This window comes from Argiope bruennichi, chromosome 7 (genome assembly GCF_947563725.1).
Source record: "Argiope bruennichi chromosome 7, qqArgBrue1.1, whole genome shotgun sequence".
NCBI classification, from domain to species: domain Eukaryota; kingdom Metazoa; phylum Arthropoda; class Arachnida; order Araneae; family Araneidae; genus Argiope; species Argiope bruennichi.
In genome coordinates this window covers 16,088,982-16,112,803 of record NC_079157.1, presented here as the reverse complement: position 1 = coordinate 16,112,803, position 23,822 = coordinate 16,088,982, and the positions used below count along the sequence as shown (strand labels likewise).

The 23,822-nt window shown below is 27.3% G+C and overlaps 1 protein-coding gene across 1 annotated transcript; it reads right to left on the bottom strand.

Moving 5' to 3' along the window:
- Positions 1–205: 205 nt before the first annotated feature.
- On the bottom strand, positions 206–23,177 carry LOC129976454 (CAAX prenyl protease 1 homolog). Its single transcript, XM_056090039.1, has 10 exons — positions 22,893–23,177; positions 22,207–22,353; positions 19,400–19,486; positions 16,889–17,005; positions 15,866–16,018; positions 11,207–11,348; positions 10,457–10,599; positions 6,696–6,803; positions 4,833–4,976; positions 206–649 (listed from the first exon to the last, which is right to left on the bottom strand). Exons 1-10 carry the CDS (start codon positions 23,055–23,057, stop codon positions 431–433), a joined length of 1,425 nt encoding a protein of 474 aa, XP_055946014.1. The 5' UTR covers positions 23,058–23,177; the 3' UTR covers positions 206–430.
- Between the last annotated feature and the right edge of the window lie 645 nt (positions 23,178–23,822).

Genomic DNA, 23,822 nt, shown 5'->3' with positions numbered 1-23,822 from the left:
TACATCTAGACCATGCATTCTTGCATGTTACAGCCAAATATAGCACATGAACACAAAGAAGAGGAAACAATGGCAAGTAATCCTCCCGCCCCCCTACTCAATGAAAAATTATCAAAATATAATAATTAAATAAAATTATAGTAAAATTCCCGATGTTGAAAAAAGGTGAAGAATAAGAAAACAAAAAACACACAAAAACACAAAATTAAGACATCCAAAAATCAATAAAAGATTTTTGTCTTTAATATCAAAAAAATATTGTACAAACATCGAATTACATTTAAGCACAAACAAACAAAGAAAAATGACTCGTTCATTAAGTGAGTAGGCATAATAGGAAATGATATTTTTGACATTAAAGACTACATACATCACAAAATCTAGCGGACATGATGTCACAACGACGTTAAGTCAGCACCAAGTACAAAAATCAATCAAGTTTTCCAAGTGCGTGAATTCTTTCTAAGAGAGGTGGGTGGGAATGATGCCAAGTACTGTACAGCCAATCATAAACGGGAAAACCCAGGTTGTCCTTGTTCAGCTTAATCAATGCACTGCGGAGATCAGCAGCTTTGTTCAGGAGCTTAGCAAAAGCATCTGCTTGAAATTCAAATCGGCGGGAAAGGACAGTCATCAGGAAAGACAGCACCTACAAAATACATAAAAAAGATTATGTAGAAAGTTGTTCAAAACATTTTTAGGTGATTAAAAATTACTTATAATAACAAAAAACAGCTTTAAAGAACAGATATGTGAATTTCAATGTTAATCTGTGTGACAGAAATTTCGGTAAAACTTGCATACTGTAATTATTTTGTATTGAATTTCCAAATATGCATAATAATATTTTTTTTAAACTTCCTTTTTGTCAAGTGAAACTATTTGGCAAGTAGTTGTGCCTAAGATTTAAAATTATTAATTGTGCATGGACAAGAATTAGGAGTTTACAGAAAGGGAAAAGAGAGAGAGAGAAAAGAAAGTTTACATTATAGAAATTTTGGCTAAATCAGTCTAGAGTCAGTTTGTCATGGAATCACAGAGGAAGTTTACATTATAGAAATTTTGGCTAAATCAGTCTAGAGTCAGTTTGTCATGGAATCACAGAGGAGTCTCCAAGAACTTATGGTCATAAGATTCAATCTGTTTGATTGCAATCTTATCAATTTTGTTCAAGCCATTGAAAAACCTTGATGATAATTTTTTATGGAATTCACTTATTATAAGGCTGAGGCCTTGACGAATATCATTGTTCTGAACAAGTCGCAGCTGATTGCCAATTGGATTATTGCTGATTTGCCAAAAATCGTATTTTATAATCTTTTCAAAACAATGCAGTAAGTTTTAGCAGGCTGTCACCCAGATTAATGAAACATAGGAAATGAGATGTTGCAGCATGATTTTATACTTCAGTAGTTTATTTTTAACTGATATCTGGTTAAGATAATTTAAACCGGTATCTGATAAAGTTTGATTTTTGCACTTTGAAATTATTTTTGATTTTATTAATATATTTTATGAACGTTAAATGCACATGCAGTGAGACACTAAGGTAGACTATTTCATCATTCCATGGAATATTTTTCCAGAAAAATTTTAGCATTGAGGGAAAGAGGTTCTTTTTTCAAGAAAAGCAGACAACCTGGCATACACTGATATTAGTTTGGATCTTCCAGTGGATAAATCATTTCTCGATTACTTTAAAATGATTGTAGAACTCCTTTATGATGAACTTTGGATTATTGGCAGTACAAAGGAGAAATATGCCATCAGCAAATAGATAAAATTTGTAAAATTTAGAATGTACACAAACCTGATATTTATATTTTTAATAGTGTTATTTGATGTTATGAGACGGTTTCCATTAGAAAGGTCCATGTACTCCATAAACAGAATGAAAGTAAGATAATTAAAATAACGTAGCTTAAATGTCAAATAATTTGACAGAATCTTGTATATAAAAATATATTTAAATGATTCAAATAAAATTAAACTTAGCCAATTTTTCTTCATTGCTTACTCATGAAGTTAAATCTTAGTTGTAATAGCAACATTTCAAAATATATCTTAAAAGCTTACTTCAGGCAGAAATCTGCTCATTATAGAATTTTTTTTTTTACTTTCATCACAAGGGCCATAGATTAAAAAGATGTGAAATAGTGTGAAATGGAGCAAAGCAGTACTCCACAGGTTAACAGAAGTAGCACACAACCACAACTACCCTACTCCACTTCCAACTACTTGTGTAAGAGGTCATAAGAATGAAGCACTAGTCACAAGACCATAGAGCTGACAATGGCACGGGTGACAAGAATCAGCAGGTCTTATGTTTTGATGACACTCAAGTAGAGTAACTTTCCAGCCAATTCTGGTGACCAAATGCCTCTGGATGGAAGAAAGTTCCACATCTGTAGAGCTTTCACCACTAGTTTCATTGGTCTTTTATTGAATTTGATTACTTACTGAATTTGATAATTTTGACAATTTGATTACTTTGACAATTCGATAATTTCGGCAATTTAATTACTCATTGAATTTAATTACTTTGACAATTTGATTACTTTGACCATTCGATTATTTTGGCAATTTAATTACTTATTGAATTTGATAGAAACAAAGTCTGCACTATCCCCAATGATTTGAGCATAGAGGACAAACACAAATTTGTTCTTAAATGCCATCACATTAAGATTAAAGATACCAGCAGGCAAAGTAAAGATCTGTAATCACAAAACCCTTTTTGCTCAAAAGTGCAATAAACATTTATTAGAGCATCATGCCACTTGGTTTGATAACATTGTCTGACCACTTGGTTAGGCATCTATAGGGTAACACACCTGATTTGATAGTTTATTTATTTGGTGTTCTAGATGCCTTTCTCTGAGTAAGGAGAGCACCTTGATCATATTGATAAAATATCTCTCCTGAGCAAAGGAAGTCCCATTTGATATACAAGTGTGCTGGCCACCTCAAATGCTCTGCCATTAAGAGAGGCATAAAACCCCCTGTCCCACATCTTCCGATTTGCATCATCAATATAACATCAAAAACATCCATAAACAGACTTTTTCCCTATCAAGGAGCACTTTAGGAATAAATAATCACCCAATACCCATCCAGTGGCATCAGGTCCTTTAAAAGTGCAATAGTCAGCAGCACAAAAGACTAAAAACTGATTAAAATAATTTAAAAATCAAGATGGAGTCTCATTAAGAACCAGCAAAGACATGGCATAATCAGACCCACATCCAAAAGTATGTAACAACTTCGAGGTCCGATCATTTTCTGAATGTCAACAGTATACATCATCAAGTATACAGTGTCAGAATTTTGAAGGGGTGAGCTTGGAACTTTGGCTATGGTCCAAAGGGGATAGATACTAAGGAGGAGATGGCACCATATAGCCATTGAGGTGCCATGGCCAGAACTTCTAGATCAAAGATGCTCTAATACTTTAACTTTAGTTGTTCTAGTGAGCATTAAAGAGTAGAATTAGGATATCCCCAACTCAAATGAAAGCTTTCACCACTTTTTCTTATAATGCCCATACAGGACTTCAGAAATTTGTAGAACAGAAACACAGAACATCCAGGAGTATATTCCAGACATTTAGAAGTTTCTGCATAGCCTTCGCAATAGGAGCAAACAGTAAAAGATGTTGGCATATGCTATGGCACTGAACTGAATTCATACAGAGAGATGTTAAATAATATGGGAGACAAAGAGTCTCCCTACCTGATCTCACATTGGATCTGATTCGATGAAGCAGCAAAAACTGCCCGTCATAGAAGACAGTTAGTTGTCTTATTCAAAGAGTATGCATGTTGTACATAATCAATAAAATGCTTAGTTAATATGAGACTCTGCAGAGTTCTCAAAAGAGCTTCCTATAAGATGGAATCAAAGGATTTCAGGAAGTCAATGAAGCCATATAGCATTCTGTCCTCTGTTCATATGATTTTGAGAATTAGACAGTGCTAAAGTTAAAGGCAACATATATCATCTTTAACAGTGGTATAAAAAATGAAGAGTAAAATATTTGTAGAAGACAATGAAAATTATGTGAATTTCTTTAAAGCAATTTACAGAATTTATTGGGGGGGGGGGAGAGAAATTTTAATTAATTAAAGATTAAGTGGATTTTTGTCAGTCTTCTGTGATAACTTCTGAAAATATGCAACGCAAAAATAAATCGTGCATCATTCCAAAAATTTTGTTTAAATATTTTGAATATCAATTTAATAATCTTGCAAAAAAATTTCTGAGTTTTGAGAATTAAAGAAAAAAATTTTTTTAACTAATTTCCAATTACGGGTTACATAATTACTTTGAAATTCAAAACAATTTAATTGTTTTGTCAAATATTTAATTGCTCGATTTTCTCCCATCATTAAAAGCTAAAAAGAATCTTGATAAGCCTGTGTAGTTTACAAGATGAATAAAAAAAAAAAGTATATATAGTACCACAAAATTCAGCATATGGATAAATCAGACATTAATATTTTTAATAGTGCTATGATATAACAGGACTGATCTTCATTAGAAAGCTTCATGTACATACTAAACAGAACATATGTAAGGCAATCAGAATAACTTAACTTTGATGCCTGACAATTTAGTGAATTCAGAGACATGAAGTTATCTCTAAATGATTTAACTATAATAAAATTAAATTTTATTTTATACAATGCAAAGCAGATGGTCATTAATGGTGATTAGTAAAAAAGATCAGAGATGATAATAAAAGTATTCAACAATTCAAGCAACTAATACTAAATTAAATTAATAATAAAAATTGCAAAAATAAATAATTACTGTAAAAAAAAAAGACTTACCTCATTGTAAGGTAAAAACACATATTGGAAAATAACAACGAGTCCAACAATAACAGGTTGCTGATCATGAAAACCAAATGCATGGTAGAGGGTAGAATTTTTGTAGAGCAGTGCAAATACAGAAAAGCAAAGAAACAAATTCACCTAAAAAAAATTAACTAAATTATTTATTATTTCTCAATACTATGGAACAAAATATAAATTTGAAATATACAGTTATCGCCTTCTTTACACTCAAACATACCTCGAGAAATAGCAAACTAATCTAAAAAGGGTTAATTAACCCTGATCTAATTAAGGTTAATTTAATAAAAACGTTTAATTATGCAATCAGAAACAGCATAACTTGCTTAAACTTGATAATATTTTATCTTTTATTGTAAATAGTTTTTACATAATATAATGCTTTTATATTTATTCATAGTTAAAAATAAACTATTAGAAATATTTTGTCAAAAATTATTATTCTAATAAATTAAATCATAGTAATAGTAAATGCAAAGGTTCCATCCAGCATGCAGTGACGATTTAATTTTATTAGCATTCAGGCATTAATTAAGATTTCACAAGTAGTAACTGAATAATTTCTAATCAAAAATTGTTTTGTTTAGTAAACTGATTTTTAAAAGCTAATTATAGAGAAGAGCAATAAAATTTCTATCATTCATTAATATTGAAAATTGTTTCCAATTTGAAAACTGTTTTGAGGTTTTCTGTTACTTAAAAACTTGTTTTTAACAGTTAACGTAGATTTAAATTCATAATGGCTTCTTTTCTATTTGATTTTGTAAACAAATATTTTTGATGTTACTCATAATGTTTATCTAAATTTAATCAAAATGTACTAAATTATGAAAGAATCAGCTATCTGTAACTTTTAAAAATCATTTAGAACAATTCACATTTTTTAAAGAAGATATAAGATTTTAAAATCCTTCAGTGCAGCTGATTTCCACATTTTAATAAAAAAAAAATAATAATGTATTAGGATTCCAGTGAATCATATTGTTTTATTCCATTAATGTTAAATAATCTTTTTTTTTTACTTTCTCATAAATAACATTGGCACAACATAACTATCAATACTAATTGGTATGAGATATTTTAATCTTTGCTATAAATATCTGATAAAAATATCAACTAAATTACTTTACATCATTTTTTTAAATATTAAAGAAGGAAGAAAATATAATAAGATAAGTTTTAAAACTGGATATATCAATTAACAATGATTAAAAGTGCACTAACAAGAAAACAATTAGAAACTTTGAACATTGATATATTTTTAACTTAAACTTTTCTGCAATGTAAATGTTTGAAATTAATTGGATAATGATTCGAATAATCATTGTTACAAAACTTTCAGATAATACAAACATATATTGATAATCACATTTTATTCAAATTATGTTCAAAACTCATTCATTATCAATAAAAAGCATAAAATTTTCATTTCTATCCATAGAAGTCTTGTTTCTTCTCAAACCTATTCTTAATCACTATTACCTCAGATTCAGATACAAATCTGATAATCAATTCTTAACTAAAATAATCTATTTTTAAAAACAAATATATATTTAAAAATGATAGAAAAAAACAGATAAAGAAAATTACAGAACAAGAAGCTTTTTTAAAAATTGGTATGATGAGTACATTCATGTACAAGATTTTTTAAATGCATAAAAAAAATGTAACAAATGATGATAAATCTTTAAATTCATCCACCTTGTCTAAAAAAAAAAACATAAGAGGAATAACAATGCTCAGCTCAGCTATCTAAAACTCCCATATGAGCTGTATTTCAATTCTATCAATAAAGTTAGCAAAAAAAAAAAAGTCATAAATATAGCTTATATAACTCACCTGAACAATGATCAAGTTTTTCAGAACATGATTTAATTTCCAATGGCCAAGTTCATGTGCAAGAACAGCTAATATCTCATCATTATTGCATCCTGTTTTTTGTTTGGGCTAAAAAATGAATTTATTGAAAATTATTTCAGAAAATGTAAACAAAAAATTTTGTGCAAACATCTAAACAAAATATTTAAAAGGAAAAGTTTGATTTCATTGAAAATATCTTGATGAAATACAACTTAGATTTGATATGGAACTAAAAATAATTCTTTAACAATAATATCTCTTTAGAGGAAGTATTCAGAAATCTTTAAAATCTTATATATAAATCATCTTTACTTCAATATTAAACAAAAAATACCATATTAATTTTTTTTAATAAAATTTTCTGTGGATATGTTACTAAAACACTTTATGGAAAAATGATGAAAAATTAATGTTTTATATTATATTATACTAAATAAAACTCATCTTTCAGCATGTTGAGGTCCCGTAAAATTTAAGTTATGAAATGTCTTTAAGTACAACAGCTTTTTATTGAATTAAAAAAAAAAAAAACTTAAGGTTTATTTTAAAATGCTTTGCTTAAGTTTTTTAATTTAAATTCATTAAAATAAGCCCTTTATTTTGATTAAAGATATTTTATTATTTTTAATAATTATACAACTTTGCCCCCTAAAAAGATGAACTTTATTTTCTTGTTAAGTACAGCACATTCAAAGCATTATAAAAAACAATAAAAGGAAGAAAAAAAATCCATTTAAAAAGGGAACTATCTGTTGGACAGATGCATCTATTCTCCTTGGAAGATTAGGACTATTCTAATTTTCTTTAGACAATCATTATTTATATTATCATTAATTCTTTTCCCTCTTTTTCCTAAGGGGGTCATCTGTTTGAACCAACTTCTTATACATAATTACTCATCCCAACAATACTGTACACGAAGTGCTGTGTGAGCCATCCTAGCAATGACAACTGGATTATTATTAAATATACTGAATAACAATAACAATCTATTTACGTAATTGTTAATGATTACTATCCCGACATTTGCACAACACTGAATCATAATGTTTAACTTATACCCCCATCCTATTTTCAGGACAGTTGAATTACATAATAATAAAATAAAAGAAACTATTAAAATCTATATAAATTATTATAAATAAATTACTGGTAAAAAATGGAATTTGAAAACCCTAAAAATGTTATGATTCTAATAATTTTTTTGCCCTTAAACATATACAATTTTTTTAATGTACCATCATTTCTAATAGGACAATGGTCCAATAACTATATTTTTTTTTTTTCAAATCACTCATATTTCAAGATTGCTTTCTTTGAATTTAGTGAACAGTGTATCTTTTTATCTCAAATATTAGCAGATAGCAAACAACTAAATGGTGTAATATTTTGGAGAACTTTTGCATCAGTCCCCTTTGCCACACTGGTTCTTTTGTGTATGTATTGCACATACGTTTCTGAAAACTGTTCTTCATGCTGTCTTATCTTTCCATTAGTTCAGTTGCTTCTTTACTTTGTAGTTGCGAGTTTGTTTGGCTGTTTTTGTTATTGTAAAATAGCCAAAAAATTTCTAATAGCTTAAAATGCTTCTGAATATTTGAATTCTTCATCCAATAAAGAATTTGACGATCTTGAAATGACAATAATTCCACTAGATATGGCCGTGGTCAGAGATGAAGAAGAAATAGATGACACTTTCACAAACTGTAATATTGTAGAAGCATGTGCTGATCCTGATATTTGAGATGCTGATAAAACTATAGAAGTTTTGTCAAATATCTGTGAAAGTACTATATTTTATACAAAATCATCCAAATGAAAAAATGCAAGTTAGAATTTTCATTTTCACCATGGTTTTTTTCATCTCAAGATCAACATAAAATAACATCATGCGTATAAAATATCAGGATAAACTCCCACTGAACTTTTTCACATGATGGCTAATGATAAGATATCACATACAGTTACAGAGACTAACTGAAATGCAATGTAGAAGACTGATCATTCTTTTGATATCAATGAAAAAATATCAAAAAATTTATAAGCATCCTTTTTTACCATGTGAAAAAAAGGAATGGGAAAATGCTCCAGATATTGCGACAACCTTAGCGAATAGTGCTATGTCCAAGAAACAGAATGGCATAATTGTCTACATTTGAATGATAATTCAGCAACAAAAAGGATTGTTATTACAAAATTCGATCATTTTTGGAAACACAATATTGCACTGCAACAATTAGGAATATTTTCAGAAAATCTAACAACCAATGAAAGAATAGTACTCTATTTGGGCAGACATAGATGTAAGATGTAGATGAAAAATAAATTTTTGAAATTTGGATACAAATTATGGATATTGACATCTTATAATGGATATCCCTTCAAGGTACTCAAGAAAAGTGTGCGGAACCACTTTCTCAACAGGTTGTGGAAAGTTTGCTCTCTGTTGTGAAAAATCCTAAACTGCACAAGATATATATGGATGTTATTTACTTCTCATGGATTGATAGTGTGCTTGCAACAAAAAGGATTTTGTGATACTGGGTTTATTTAAGCTAATTGAATGGCAAAATGCCCTCTAATATCTTTGAAATCGTTTGCTAAAACTGAGAGATGAGCATATGACACATTGTTTGACAAAGAAAACAAAATAGCTGCTATTTCTAAAAGAAATATAATCATGTAGTTTCATTACTAACAAATTTTCAAATTACAATAGTGCACTGTAAAAGAAAAAGGAGGCAGAAAGAATATTGAACGAATTTTTGTTACTTTTTACAACAAATATAAAAATGGAGTAGATTTATTCAACAGCTGTATGAAAAATTATTTCATCTCTATTCAAGGAAAAAAGTGGTATTGGGTATTTCTTGTGAATTGTGTTGAAACTGCCCTCATCACAGCCTGGAAGATTTCCCACCTATTTTCCCCTAATAATACACTGTATTTAAAAAAATTTCGCATGTCAGTAACAATAAGTTACTTTCGTAAAACAATTGTGAGAAACAATATTGGACAAAATATGCTGCAGAACAATAGAAAAGTATTTTCTAAAAATTCAGATGGTTGTCAAAGATGATGTCAATTAAGATCTTGCAAGGAAAAAGTCTATTACAATTTGCAAAATGTGCAATGTTGTATACATAAAGGCTGTTTTCCGGGATTCCATTCATTTTTTTTTTTTTTGTAAGTTAACTTTTATAACTTTTGGTAGTGTTGCTGCCTATATTATAGAACAATCTGTAGTTAAAAATAAAATTAACTTTTTAATTTGTTTTATATGATATAGTACCTTGCATTGATCATGCTTTTAAAAATTTACATTCCAGTGGTTGCTTTTATGAATGGTATACTATGGTTTAAGATGCAGTTAATTAACATGATGTCAGATATTCCAAGTATAATAAGATGTTTTAGGATGTCAATATATTTAAAACAGAACCACTAAAGTTATCAGGATTCAAACTTCACTCACTGTATTCACAACAATATGTACTAACACAACAATTTGACAAGTTAAAAAGGAAATAAACTAAATTAGCATACTTAAAGAGAAAAATTCTATTCAATCATTGCATTAAAATTCACATATTTATACAAAATTTCTTTGGCTAGTAAGAAAGTATTAGGAATTTCAATGATAAAATGTGACTTATAGAAACAAGTAATGCAAGTTAAAATAGTTTTGTAATTAGCAAGAGTAAGAGAAATTTAATTTTTTAGATAGTATAAATATTTACCTTTTCATCCTTATTTCCCTCAGCCTTGTCCTCTTCTTTGTTCAAAGGTGTATAATCTTCCATCAATGTATCAAATAGAACAATTCTCTTATTTTTGTAGAAACCATAGAAATAGGCATTGCTATGTGCAGAACGTTTGGAACCTGTAATCATATGTCAAAAAATTGAAATAATTTCACAAAAATGATACAAAAAATTATATTTGAAATCAATAAAATAATTTAATTTGATACTAAATTATATGAACACTAGTAGAAATATTAAAACTGCAGTTATCAAAATGATGTATATAAAATAAGAGAATCCGGAATACTTGGCATTCTTAAAACAACTGCATAGTTTAAAACATGAACTTAAACGTTATTAAATATAATTTTTGAGTATGGTAACCATTAAAAATCAAATTAAATAAAGACTACCAAAAACCTAATAGTAATGTGAGAATATACCATTTCAACAATGAAAAATTACATGGTAAATTACACACTTTTCCTAATTTACATTGGCAATACAAAGAAACAAAGTGGTGAATTAGAATAAATAGGATAACAAATGCTTTCGGCATTTCAAAAAGAATTTTCAACACCTATATTTTTGAAAGATAATGAAAACACATTTTGAAAATATCTTGGAACATATTTTAAAATTTATATGGAAATATCCATCTTTAACAACTGAATATTTTCCTTAATAAAATACAAAATCAGATTAACCAAAATTAAAACATCAAATGTGTTATAAAATATTAACCTTCAACAACATATAGTTTTTTAAGAGGAAAACTTATGCTTTTAGCCAATTCTTCAATACGAGTCCTCAAAGGTCCTTCAGGCAATGGAGTAAATTTATCGAATAAGGGAGCAATGAAATCAGCATAAACTGTCATCAAAACCTGCAAATAAAATGTATAGTTAATTTTTATAATTATATCTACTAATATTAAAAGAAAATGTGTATCAATTGGCACAACTAACAACCTAAACCAAAATTTTAAAAAAGACTTTGGAAAGTGAGAATGCTCCTTGGAATAATCTTTTATAATTTTAATAAATGTAAAATAAGCAATACTTTGGCCTTTTTCATCAAACTCTTCCAAAAAATATTATTATATAAAAAGAAATTTTACTCTATTTTAAAATGAAGAAAAATGTGTTATTAATGATACCAATTTAGATGTCATACAATTTTTTTCAACAATTAACAAAATTTTACATTATTTTCAACAATAATTTTTATGATAATGAAATTCAAACCATTTAAATTCTTTCATCAAATATTTAATAATGTGATGTTCTTCTGATGCTAAAAAGCTAAAGAAGAAGAAGAATTTTGTAATTTATCAAGCCAGCTTACATGAGAAATAAGAAAGTGAAGTTACAGTAACCTGAAAGACAGCAAACAATTTTAAAATAGATTACTCAGTAGCATTAAAAATTTAACTACCTATGATTAAAAATTTGAATTCAATGAGAAAGCTCATGCACACAATAGACAAAAAGAATATTGAAATTAAAAAATTTAATCCCATCACAATTTGATGTTTAAAAATATTTCATTCAGGCTTATGCACATCAAATTATGCATATGAGAATTTAATGAAATTAAACACAACCACTACTCCTAACAAACCAGATGATAAGGCCAGATTTAAAGAAAATTATTTTTTAAGGGAAAGTAAATAACCATACAAAAATGAATCAAGTTGTTTAATGAATAACTTAACAATATACTCTAAGACATTTTTATTGGTGTTCCTTAATTAAGGGACAACAAAAAATTTTCATTGATGTTCATTAAGGGACAACAATATTTTATTTAAAAAAATCTGTGGTATAAAGGGAAGCAAAAAAAAAAAAAAAAAAATCAAGCAAAAAAAATTACATAGAAATATAATGGTTTTTAAAGAAATAAAAGTGTTCCAAAAATTAAGCTATAATTTCTTTTTTAAAGTCTTTTTAAGGTATATGTCCATCTTTCATTGTAATGCATGCATAGCATCAGTTGTGAATTTTTTTTTTTACATATTACGCAGGATAATTTTAAATATCTTCTATCACTTCTGTTTTAAGAACCATCAGATCATTTTTATTGAGCAGTGATGGATTGTTCTGCCCGATGCATCTTCCAAAGGTATCCCATACATGTTCCATGAGATTAAATTCAAATGAGGAAGTAAACCATTCCCTTCAATGTATCCATTCATTTCTCAAAAGTTTATTTACAGATTCTACATAATGATAATGGGCGTTATCATCAGTGACAATGAAAGAATTGGAAAAGCATACTTAGAAAAGCGAACAATAGGAAATATGATATTCTAGTAATAAGTTTCAGCATCAATAACATTCTTTATCTAAAAACAAAATTGTATATGCCCATATCAAGACATTTGTTATCTAAACATAAAAGTAACTTGGAATTTTTTCGGCATCATAAATTGGTTGTGGGAGAAATATGAAGCTTCTGTGTGAATATTGACAACTTTAGGATATTATATTTTATCATAAAAGAAGCACAATGTTAGGAGAAAAAATCTTAAAAAGATTTTTGGTAATAATATTAATATTTCTTGAAGAATTAAATAACATTGTTCCTTAAGCACTATGGATGTGGATGTAAATTACAAAATCTGCACAAAACCAAAAATATTTCCACTATGATTAACACAATAATTATTTCTTAACCCATTCAGGGCCTTGAGCATGAGATTCTCTCTTCACAACTCATGATATCATATACGAGATGAGCTCATGAAATCATATACATCTTAAATGACTTCACAGCTCATAATATCAAGTATAACTTTCCAATGAAGTCAGAAATGCTCCTCTTATATATGAAACCAAAAGCCATAAAGGGAGAATCGCGTGACTATGTATATGATATCACAGCTCTGAATGGATTAAAATTTGAAGAAATAATACACGTCAATCTCTTAATATTAACTGCTATGAAAACAGAATTCCAACAATTTCAAAATTCATTCAAATAAGTAGTTTACATAGAACAAGATACAACATGCATTTAATGGAATGCTAGCATTCATGAAAATCAAAAAATTTTCAAAAAATTATAATTATTTCAATAAATTTTCAAAAAAAACATAGTTTATAAAAATCTGCAAATTAATATTTAATCAAATATTCACAATCTGGTATTCAAATTTTGAGCCCTAATAATATAACAGATATCGTTAGCAGGTAAAAGAAATGCCTGAACTTTAGATACTATGTAGCTAGGAAAAAAATATATAGTTTGGAAAGGCAAGAAGAGCATACCCCCTGATACATTTTTAAAAATTACGATATTGAAGTCAGAACAATAAAATAATAATTAAAAAAATTGACAAATTTATCAAGTGAAATAAAATTTATTCTTTGAACTCAAATTAAGAAATGAAGTGAAATGAAGAAATGAAGTCAAATGAAGATAAGGTAAACCAATCATACCTAAAAGACTATCATATTAAATATTTTGAATTTCCTCCTTTACTTTAACTTTTTTATATTTTGCTTCAGTAAATATTTGAAAAAATATATAGCATCATCAAAATTCAAACTAATTGATCTTCCATAAGTTGTGATCAATCAAACGGACAATTGTTAAAAGATATGAGTTTGAGAGCTTTTTAACTTTTTCAATCTATAAATTAAAGAAATTATAAATCCTTAATAAAATGAAGAAATTTCACGAAATCTATAATACTGAAACAATTTTCTCTCCTACAGACTGCAAACTACTGAAACTATTTTCTTCATATTTTCCAATATTTAATTTGTTATTAATTAAATTTTTTATGCAATTTTTTATGCTGAACAAGAGAGCAAAATGGTAATTACCCAAGATTGGCTTAGCAAATATAATTTAAAATAGCCAAAACATGGAAAAAAATAGATATATTTAATTTAATAAATTATTTTACCTTAGTCATATAATTATTAAGATTTCCAACAAACTTAAAAATTGCTTTGAAATTCAACAACTGGTTTTGACATTTGATGGAGATTGAAATCACTGTTGAAAAGGTCTTCTTTCATATTTCCAGTAAAACATTTATAGGTTATACCACTCATGATGCTTAAAAATTTTGTATAAGTTTTTAAAAATTATTATTCAAAATTTATTTGGTACAGTCTCAATTTTTCAAGAATTATGAAATATTAAAATTCTTTACTACATATTTTCTCATTTTAATTAAAATTTAAAATGATAAACAAAATAAATTTGTGTATTATAAAATTTTATATAACAGTATTTTACATTAACAATAAAGTTACAAGCAATAAGGGAATTTTGTGCATATCATGCATTATTGTGTTTTATATAAAAGAATCTTTTACATTTAATATATTATACATATTTAGAAACCATTTGTTAGTGTGCACATTAGGTTTTCAGCAAGTGCTAAATGTCAATATAAATGCACCTTCACATATATACATTTATGCAGTGTTGTAGCTATCTGCAGCTGATTGGATAATTTAAACTCTTACTTTAATTACCTTCAGTATGTTACCTTTAGTATTACCTTAGTATTTTACTATAATCTTTTTATTATATTTCAAATTTTGTTAACAAATAATGAAGTATAAGTAAGGGTTTTGTTAAAATTAAATAGTTAATGCTTCACTATCACAAACATGAAAATAATTTAACCGTGATCTGTACTAATTATATTGGCTAACTTTCAATAAAAGCTAACAAGCTGAAATTACAAGCAGAGATTAATTAATAAGGTTGATACCAAAAAAAAATTGGGAGGGAATAAAAATATAAATACTCAAGTATAATTTATTATTTGATGGTGAAAATGGCACCAATCATTTAAAATATTTTAAAATAGAAATAGAAAAAATTATACACAACATGCATCTATTATACAACTAATACTGAGTCGTGCAACTATAATTCTGTCATATTTTCATATTAAAATAATATAAAAATATGAAATCTACAATGTAAATTAAATACTACAAATAAATCTACAAAGTTACAAAGTTGATGCAATGAGAGAAACATAGTACAAACCACAAATTAAAATAATCATAGAGAAAAAAAATTAAAACTTGGTTTTAAAAAAAGACAGCAAGAATACTAATTTTAGATAAAAGTAATACAAACAACTGTTTTTATAGTGAAAACATTAAAACAGCACAAATTTCATATTACAGATCTTTATATAATTAAAAACAATAACTTCATTATTACACTTTGGGAACTTCCATTATTATGTGAAATATAGGAAAATTCTATCTGAAAACAGTTTTCCTTCTAGAAGTGTAAGTTTATGTGAAATGGCAATTAAATAGGCTAATAATTGTATATTTGTTTGAAATTTTATCTATTAAATATTCAGAATAAGATGAAATAAATTAATAAATAAGCAAAAATTAAGCTTGTCAAACTTACCAAGGATAAAATTACACAGAATGCCCACAAAATAATGAAGAAGTAGTCTCCGCCTACTTTCACAATTTGTATAATGCATGCTAGCAAAGGAAGAGCAATAGCTTGCATAACAATGAACTTCTTGATCCTGTCTTTAAAAAAGAAGCCTAGAGTCTAAGGAAGAAAGAAAAGGAGATGGCACAAATTAGTTTATATGATTAAAGAACATTTTAAATTCAAAAAAAGAAAAGTATTTTTAAAAGTCATCCAGTTTTCAAATGTCAAAATTCCACAATCATTGACTGTATGTAAATAAACTATACATCATAGAAAATTGAAGATTATAAAGATTTGTTTCATCGTTTTTAGAGATATATCTCCTAGGAATATATGAATTGCGAAGTGACAATAGTTGTTTATTTTTATGATCCCCAGCAATTTTCAAATTACACAAAGATCGCCAACTCCATTATACATAAGATCTTAAGGCAGTAAGTAGCATTCCTGGGTTTATTTAATTCTGCCAAGATTTGGAATGCTGAGTTATGATCACCAAATTTGTGACTTTTTGCATTTTTTAAGTGATTTATAGCATGAGCATAAAAATACACAAGTATTTATAATGTTTAAATAAAAAGATTAATCGCTCAATTCTTAATACTTCAATTGCAATCACAATATCCTCTTGTAACTTTTCCTTAAAGTTTTAATATGAACCAGCACTTATGTTCCAATCCAGGACAAACTGGAACTGCAATCACATTTAAACTGTCAAAAATGAATTAATATCAAATCTCTAACAAATGTAAAAAGAATTTCAAAATTAACTAAATGCATACTGTGCTTGTGTATGCATATTGTGCTTGTTTGGCATACAAGTTCCACATTACGCAATTATAAGTTAAAATATTAAACATTTATATTTTTGGAATTCTGCAACTTGACCAATATTTGCATGCTGAACTTAAAAAGAGAAAGAGAGGCATTAGATATTGGATGATGACAGTTGATACCTCAAATGCACATTAATTGAAGCTTATTTACCTGCTTATTGAATCCATGCCGTTCTTCAATTACAAAAGTTGCATACAAATTCCAAGGTAAGTCAGTGATTGTTGTAATAATAGCACCTATGAGAGCAAATGTCACTGTTTGAGTAACCTGAAGGGAAAAATTTTGTATTTTAATATATGCAATATTTGATCATATAAATAGGAAAATTTAATTATTACATGAGAAAAAAGTAACACTCTGCACTTAAGAAATAACCTTCAATCATCAATTTTAACTCAATTCAAGGGAAAGTCTGAGTGCAAAGGGTAAAATCTCTCCAATTCTTCCCACTTTCGTATCCCCAATGTAATAATAGCTTAAAATTATAAAAATTATATAAAGATATAAATTTATATTACTTTAAGCATGGATTGTGTTAATAATAAAATTTTTGCTGTCAATTCTGTATAAAGTTTTACCTTCATACTTGCATAGTTTCAAGAAAAAGCTGAAACAAAAATTTCAGATTATAAAAATAGTTATACAAAAAAATGAAAAAAAGAATAAAAATTATTCAAAATAAAAAAAAAATGTTTCTGATTTGAAAACTTTCAAATTTAATATTGCATCAAATGCAACAATTAGTTGAATGAGATATTAAAAGCATATGTAAAAAATAATATAAAGCCTTAATACTATAATATGATAGTATCGTAAAAAATATAAAAAGATTAGAATGCAATTTTACATAATTCCTAATATATGATTTTTAATGTTTTTTTAAAATTATCATTAAGAATATTTGTTTAAATTTTACCACATTTCATGATAGTATAAATGCCTGGTATAAAAATTCAGATTTTATTTCAAATAAATTCGTTAACTGTATCATACAAACTGGAAAACATTGATATTTCTTACCAATTATCAAGTATTTCAATATTAAATATAATTTATTTTTGCTCCTAAATTAAATTCTACAATCATATAAATTAAATATTTGAAAAGAAAGTCATTTCAGTTATTTTAAAGCTAACTTTAAAAAAAAAACAGTACTTATAAAAATATAAGTGTATTGGATTAAACTTACCACAACAAGCTACAAAAGATCAAATATAATTAAATTTCTTGATAACACATAATAACACAATCCCGAAAAGCAATTCCTGATATATCAAGCTTTTATATTTTTGTGTGCTACTTCTATCCACGTTTTTTGATTAAATGTCATCTTTCTAAATTATTAATACTTTTGTTAATGATTTATATTCTTGGCAGACAGAGAAAAGAATCAATAATTAAACACAAAATGTTAAATAGTTGAAAATATCAAAAGAGATTTTACAAAAAGAAGTGGAATGATGAAGACTATGAAGAAGAAGATTTAATGCAGAAATGTGTTTTCATTTACTGTAATTTATATAAAAAGGAAAGAACCGACATACCATAAAAATGCTCTTTTAGTATTCCAACGCAAAGAACCGACAACCCAGAAACACAAAGAAAATTACGTGCTCTTTAGAAAATAAATATTAATGAGAAAAAAATTTAAGACATGACATTGTACCATTCAATTCTAGAAATAGATAGAATCAACAGCACACAAGAATACTTGCCAGATTTACAATTGTTATTGTTTTAAGAAAAAACTTATTTTCCACATATCAAATCTATCTTTGAAATAAAATTCATATACAAATGTCAAACAATTTAAAGATAAATTTAAGATTTCAGCTGCTGCTGACACCTTGGTGCATACTAGTGATTTATGTTTATTATTTAATTAAATCATCTTTCTTGTACTATAAAGAAGTAATAGAAGAGAAAAGAATTATCAACTAAGATAGAAGGTTTAAATAAGTGTTTGATTGATACCTTATTTTGCTGATACTCGATATATCATATACAGCCAATAACTGATTATTTTCCCCTCAGAACAAAACCAATTACTCAGAGGATATTGGCCCCAATTTGTGCCAAGATCGATTCTTAATACTGATACAAAAATAATTTACAATAGGGATTTACTTTTCAGAGAAGTGTTGATGACAATATATGTTTCCTTAATTTTGATAGTAATTGACAAGTGGTGAGGGAAAAAAAAAGACTTAGTTCATATAATTAATATAAAAGGCAGGGATTCTTTGGTATGTACCCATTGCATGCAGAAAAGAGAAGCAATGTCTGGAGATGAAATATATATGTACTAATAAACATCACTCCTGCTAATAGCATCACAAGACAAGACAACAAACTAGACACTATCAATTTAATATCTTGTATCATATTAATATAATATTACTCGATCGAAAATGAATGAGGTCGAGGAGATTATCAGTTAGTATGAATCGAATCTAATATCTGATACTCTTAGACAGTATCAGCTTCATATATCTGATCCTTGTGAACCTGATACAGAGTATCAGTTTATATAGAATCACCCAAACCTAGTTTAAACAAAAGGCATGAATCAAAGTAATGTATGTGTTAAATTATGGTTTAATTTTTGTAATAAAATTATTTTCAACTGAATATTTTATATTTAAATTAGAAACTACTTACCTCATGCTCTCTGCCATATCCAAAATAACTAGTGCATTGTCCACTTAGTCGCCACAAGAAAGGAATTCCCCCAAACACTAAAACAGCCTTAAAAAAAATAATTTTTAATTAATAACTCTGCTTTAAAAAAAATTTATTATTATGTTTCAAGCAAAGGTAATAATTGTGCTGTAATTATTTTTGTTTCTTATTTTCTTACTGGAGTTTTTATTCTAATCAGAGTTTGACAGCTCATTTCTAATTATGAAAAAAGAAAAAAAACTTAATCAATTTCATTGTTCCCAATCCCTATTTTATTGCACTTTTTTAAAACTTAAAAAAAAAAAAAAAAAAAAAAAAAAAAAAAAAAAAAAATCTTTTTGTATTTGAAACAGAAAGCATTAAATACTGACTCTGTAATCTTTTTCTTAACTCTTCTTCTTTCTTATTAAAATTTTTCCTTTTCCTGACAGTGAAAAAAAAGGAATGTTATTCGGATACAACGAATCTATTTGCAACTGTTTATATTTTTTAGATAATTATTCCTATGTTAAAGTTCATAACTTATATGCAAACATGAAATTCTAATCTAATAACCCTTAAAATATCAAGAAATATAATTTTTGTTGTACAGCCCATTTTAAAACTGATTTGATGTATTTTAAATTAAACAAAACATAATTTGATAAAATATAGTAACTTATTTGAAATTTATCGCATTAAATATATATTCATTATAAGTAAATCAGTATTCATACTATTTAATCATTAATGTTTATTTATTTGCAAAGTCTAAAACTTTGATCTCAGTGAGTTCCAAAATAATAATAATAAAAAAATAAAAAAAAAGAATGTTTATTTTAGAAGTCATTATCCAAGGACACATATTTGAGAAAATAATGCATGCCAGGCAAATTATGATAAACAGATCAAATTAATGTAAGCATACATTTATTATTTACTGTATATATACATTGCTGCAAGCATACATATATTATTTACTGGAGATACATAAGGAGAAAAAAAGGAATTCCTACACAAAGAACAATATTCATATCATTTCAACAATATTCATATCTTTGGAACTTTTGTATTAAATAAATGCTACTGGCAAACTTCTTGCTTAACTGTAAGTCACTGGCAACACAGTCAAATTTTAGCAATGAATAGCATCATGTCTTTGACGATAAATCATTGGCATATAATTCATAAAAAAGGTTTTTTTTAATACAGCAAACATTATTATTTTTGTTTTCATGATCTGTACATAATGTATTATTTTTCTAGGCCTGTAGCTCTACAACTTATATTTTCTTCTCTTTATACTTATAAGGTGTCAACTCTATTCATGATCCAATAGCTAATTTCTAAACAATTAAAAGCAATCATAAATTTTCAAAATGAAAGATGTTCTAAATAACAAAAAGTTATGTTGTTTCAGTCAATAAATAAACAAGTGGAAAAAAAATCACAAATTTTTTATAGCCTTATTAATTATACTGAATAAAATATTTCCTCACATATTAATAGTGGAAACAAAAGATGTTCAACAGGCCAAGTTTAGTTTAGTTTAGTTATATTAACCTCCCGTTGTAAAGCAACACTAGGGCTATTTTGGGACGGACTTCGTCATTTTGAACTGCGGTCAGATGATGAGGACGACACCTGACCTGGCACCCCCCTCTCCACACCACACCACACCAGCGGGAGGACGTTTGGCATGACGGATTTAACGTGCAACAGACCCCCTTACACGATGGTTCTTCGGTGGAATCGGGTCTCGAACCTGAAACCCTACAGCTCACAAGCCGAGACCTTACCACCAGGCCACCGCGGCGCTAATAGCTCGAGTAAATAGCGGTCGGGATATGAAATTAATTTTACGCCCCTTTATTATAGATGGCTTTAGAAAGTGAAATAAATGCACAAATGATATGCTCACTTTGTGCCGTGCTTGCCTTCATTCTATGCCATGCACTAAATTAGGAGAGATAATTGTCAAAATTCAAATAATTTGCATTCAAAATTAGTTATTTGCCAGTAAAATATTTCATTATTCTGAGAGCATTTCAAAAACATCAAGCCCAAACTGATCAAGTCATGAAACTGCAAATTTCATTATTTTAAACCATCAATTGACATCTTGAAAAAATATTATTTATTGATTGGAAGATTTACATAAAAAATGATAAAACAATTATTTAAAATAATTACAAACTTAAATTTACAAATTAATCAATTTCAGTAATTCAAATCTTAAATTTCTAAATTAGTCAATTTCAATAGCAGATGCATGGAATTTTTCATTTCAAATATTAAAATGTATGACTATTTAATAAAATATGATTAATAGGATAAGAGAAATGTATTAAAATCATGATTGTACATTTATTGATTCAAACAGTGTAAAACATAATCAATCATTATTCAAAGCATGTTTACAGCTGAAAATATTGGTCTATCTTTAAATGTTTAAAAATTAACTAATGGACCAGGGATAGTGCAGGCATCCTGTGCATTGTCTTTCTTCTCTTTTCATTTTTATATATTATAATGTACATCTATATTAAATCAAAAAAATGTCATATAGTTACTTATATACATATAATGTTACTTATATACAAATGCGGCCCATTTTGCACACAGTCTGGTTGCTCAATTTATAATTAATAGCTATTATTAAAAGAAGAAAGAGTTCTCATTTAAAAAAATAGAAAAAAAAGAAGAAAATACACAATCATGAAAACCTATAATATTTCTAAAATACAATACTACACAAAATACAATACTAAACTTAATTTTCTATTTGAAAAAAAAATGTTACTTACTGTTTGAAAGAGTTGCTCATACAGTGAAGAAATCAAACTAAACTTGCTTTTATCCAAGTTGTAAAGCCTGGATTTGTTAAAAGTGACCTGGTCCATCACTCCTGCCAACTCTGGGGGAATGGATCTAATAGAATTGTATACTTTATACTAGAAAAGAATGAAACTATGTGAGATTCACTCATAAATATGATTAACAACACAACAAACCTGAATAAACGACATGAGTATGAACAAATTAATAAAATAAAGGAATCAACAAAAGGAAAAATAATAAGAAAAATGCAACAGTGATTACAATGATATTTAAATAAAAATTATTATTTAAAATTTTATTTTCTTAAAAAAATTCTATCTTAGATTGAAGCATTAAATAATAGATCTGAATATTAAAATTCATTAAAATTAGTAGCTACAGAAAGAGAAATAGTCATATATTCATTTGGGGTAAAAAATATTATTTCAAATATGCACATAATTTTACAAAAACTTTTGAAATTAGTTTACAAGATTCAAATCCAATGAAAAGCACATTACTTTATTCTCAGATACAATTTTGACAAGTTGGAGTGAAAAATTATTTGGTGATAATAATAATAATCTGATAAAACTAATTATGAAATAAAGTAGCAATTGCGATCAAATGATAACTGCAACAAAACATAATATAAAATATAAGAAATATTTACCTGTCTGTATGATAAGTAAGTTTCCCAAATATATACAGCCCATGTGAAAGCAATGATAGCGTTCATGATCTGCACCGGCGTCCATGCCGGCAGTTGCATTAAATCTTTGATGACAGGTACATCTAAGAAAGATGTGCTAATTTTTTCTGCTAGTTCTCGAATCATTTTTTATCTCAAGTTATGATTCAACTAATACTATTAGAAAATATGAAATATTCGTTTACTTATCACCCGCCACTATCATTTATTTATTTCCTTACTGTTACTTCAAAAGAATTGGTCACTATGTTGCCATTATGAAATAAGTTTTAAATAGCTTCCTGTCACAACCTGATGAATAATACTGAGCAAACTCATCTATTACACAACAATTAGCAGCATTTCATTAAGAATATCAATGAATTCTGGGTCTTCAGTCATTTTTTAAAAATCCAGAAAGAATTAATATTTTAAAAGAGAAATGAAACTTTGCCTGGTTAATATAAGTGATTATTAATAGCTGATGTATTACATCAAAATTTGGAGTATTTTATTTTATTTAGATGCCTGATACCAAATACATTTTTGCGAAAAATGAAAATGAGAATTATATTGTTCATTCTTTTAATTAATTTATTTCTTATCACATTCTATGAAATGTGCTTCATTTTAAATTTTACAATTAAAAAATGGCACTGTAAAGAAATCTTGCCTTTAAAATCTTCCTCCTCTGAAACTGTTGCTCAAAATTCGTAAACATCGGACTTGAATGTGGGAAGTTGTGAGTTTTAACGAGGGATGAAGCAGAAGTTACATATCCAAATCTTCCAGATTTCCATAAAACCTTTTCATTAGTAATTGGACTGTCTGATGGAGATTTTTTAAGTAAATTTGGAATTTTTATTTAAACTATCGGGTGATCCTTTGCGATTTTTTCGGTGATTTAATCTT